At 35.6% G+C, this 2706-nt stretch overlaps 1 protein-coding gene across 1 annotated transcript; it reads right to left on the bottom strand.

Annotated features, from left to right (window-relative positions):
• Nucleotides 1–1286: 1286 nt before the first annotated feature.
• LOC142336994 (uncharacterized) lies at nucleotides 1287–2259 on the bottom strand. Its single transcript, XM_075386002.1, has one exon. It carries the CDS (start codon nucleotides 2204–2206, stop codon nucleotides 1565–1567), a length of 642 nt encoding a protein of 213 aa, XP_075242117.1. The 5' UTR covers nucleotides 2207–2259; the 3' UTR covers nucleotides 1287–1564.
• Between the last annotated feature and the right edge of the window lie 447 nt (nucleotides 2260–2706).

Below are 2706 nucleotides of genomic sequence, written 5' to 3'. Positions count from 1 at the left end.
TGATTGAGTTTGCATTCGCGTAAGACACTAAAAGAGAAAAAACGATGTGATTAAAATTTGATTTCGTCGCATCGTTCATTTTAATTTCAAACTTGGATGAAGTTCATCAACTTTACATTGGGATTTCTGTGTGACCTTAAGTTTTATCATAGGTCGGTGAGAAGACTTTGTACGGGATTGGTGCAAAAATTGTTTGCGAAATGCGCTTTTAATTTGAGTAATGTTGCCTCAAAAATTGAACTTTTATTTCGTAAAAATAGTGTGTGCTAACTTACTTTGGCCGTTCAGTAAATATAAAATCAGTTGAAAGTCAATTGAGAACACAAAACTCGGCGTTCCAGGTCAAAAGAAGATAAACTCATGGAAAAACGATTTGATAAAACTAAGTGAACGTGATTCCTAATTTTATAAATCACTGAGTTGAATACTGCGCTAAATATTCTGGTCTTTTCCAAAATTTTCTAGTAATCTATAATGTATTTTACAGCATAGCCGACAGATTACCAGAAACGGTGAAAAAAACTATAAAACCACAAATTGAAAAATGCAACTGTGATTAAACCGACCAACGTCGGACAAATTGCTCTCGAATGACAGGTGGGGCAATTTAACTCAGAGGAGCCTAGATAATTTTTTGGGGTACACAAAATTCCCTCCAAGGAGGGGTTCGAACCCCCGACCTCCTGCGTACCAGGCAGAACAATTTTCCACTCGGTTGTCACGCAAATGTTTTTGCTTATCTTACAATGACCTTTGTTTTAACAATAGACTTAATTTCAGAATAAGAGCAATTACGGTCACGCAAAAATCAAGAACTCAAGCCCGAAAAAGTTACTAAAAAGTGAAACCGAAAAACTTTTCAGATAAAATGTTCAAGCGAAAATTTTGCAAACAAAGACATGTTTACAGTTGCCTCAAACTTCGTTCGAGAGCATTAACAAGTTGACACAAAGTTCTTTATAGAATGTTTTTTTTTAACCGACCCACAAGTTTGCGAACTATCCTGACAATCAAAGTGCAAAGTCTACCATCGGAAAATTAGATTAAAAATGAGTTCACACGATAAGCTTTCTGAATCGCAGATTTCAGCTCACTCGAAATGAAATAATGCCAAAATGTTTACTTTGATTAACGTTGCAATCATTGAACGCAATGCAAGCAAATAAAAGAAGCCTATGAAAATAGTAGTCACCTTGCATTGTGTCCAACAAAGCGACCAAATATTTTTAGATCGTGGAGCGATAAACCTTTCGTGCCTTGAGGAAAAATACTTTCTCTACCCAAGAGAAAGGAAAATACAGTGAATTCAGAAGATAAAAATATTCTACAAATTAGATAGACTGCGCACTAATTGAAAGATTCGACTGAGCCACTAAATATGAAACGCTAAAATATAAATAAGCAACAGGTAAAAAAAATCAGTAGTTTTGACAAACTATCTGTACAGATCTATTCATTATATCTCAATTAGAAATACAAATTCATGCATATTAGCTCTTGAAAAATGCCGATATATCTAGCACCAAGGCAATATAGTAGGATAGAAAACTATGGTCAATCGATATCATTCGATGACATATTTACAATTCCTGATAAGGTTTCGCAGATATTTTTCAGCAAACTCATCAGGGTTAGGCTTTGAGTCTATCATCTCAGAATATTTTTTGGTTTTGGAGTTGGAGTAATTGTTCAACTTCGTATACTCATTGTCGTCCAATAGAACTGGCAAAGGGTCACAAATCAAATAAGCGTCGCACTCGATTGGTGTGTACGCTGGCCATTCGCCTTCTTCGTCTAGACTGACGTCACGAAGCAGTACCTTATGGAGGTTGTTGAACAAATCAGTTCGGTCAATTTTCTTCAAATCGTTCACATGAACTTCAGGCACAACTTTTATTGGTGTTCTTGTGTACCAGCCAGGGTGGTCTTCGAACCAGTCAAGAAAATCTCGCATTTTTCTGTCAACCAGAAAAATTTCTCCCAAAACATGCAAGTTGGATTCGTGAGAAAAATTTTTCAGTAAGTACGGTATATTCATAGTTCGCTCCATCACCAGTGGCATCTTTTCATAAGTTCGCGCTTTACATACGAAAGTAGATGATCCATTTTCTGGATTCATCAGATGCTCGTGATTAGGTTGACCACGTTTCAAAGTACCATACAAGAACACGAAAAAACTGTTACTCCCACTTCCGACATTCGTCATTGTGACCACTAAAAAATCAATTAGTTTTACGAAATTTATTCTCGATAATAAACCATCAAATACTTCATCAATTGGATTTAGGCTATAAACCATTAAAGAACTTCATCCTAGACCCAATGATAATGTAATTACAGCAAACGGCGAAATCAATTTGGGTTATCGAAAAATCAATTTGCTGAGAAAACGCCTACAATAACTATTTTTCACTTTCCGAAGAAACGATTCTGACAATTCTGGACGTTTTCATAGCATTCTGCAAAACTATTTCAGCGTTTCTAAAGACTATTTCTTGTTCGAAGAGCAAATAAGGGCTATTTCAACAATAGGAGAGCTATAGCAGCCGCCCGTGCGCAAACAATGTTAATAGAGCTAGAGAAAGGCTTTATCAGGAGGCCAAATAATCAAAGTATACTTCAAACATCTACATTTATAACAGCAGAATATATAAAAAGAACATACATCACTAAGATAAAAAACTGATATAGATATTATAGTACTGC

Source organism: Convolutriloba macropyga, chromosome 3, assembly GCF_964194025.1.
Source record: "Convolutriloba macropyga chromosome 3, txConMacr16.3, whole genome shotgun sequence".
In the NCBI taxonomy this organism is placed as follows: domain Eukaryota; kingdom Metazoa; phylum Xenacoelomorpha; order Acoela; family Convolutidae; genus Convolutriloba; species Convolutriloba macropyga.
This window is presented reverse-complemented; position numbering and strand designations above follow the sequence as displayed.

Excerpts from the sequence above, each read along its gene's own strand:
- LOC142336994 (XM_075386002.1), bottom strand. The coding sequence starts at position 2,206 with ATGACGAATGTCGGAAGTGGGAGTAACAGTTTTTTCGTGTTCTTGTAT.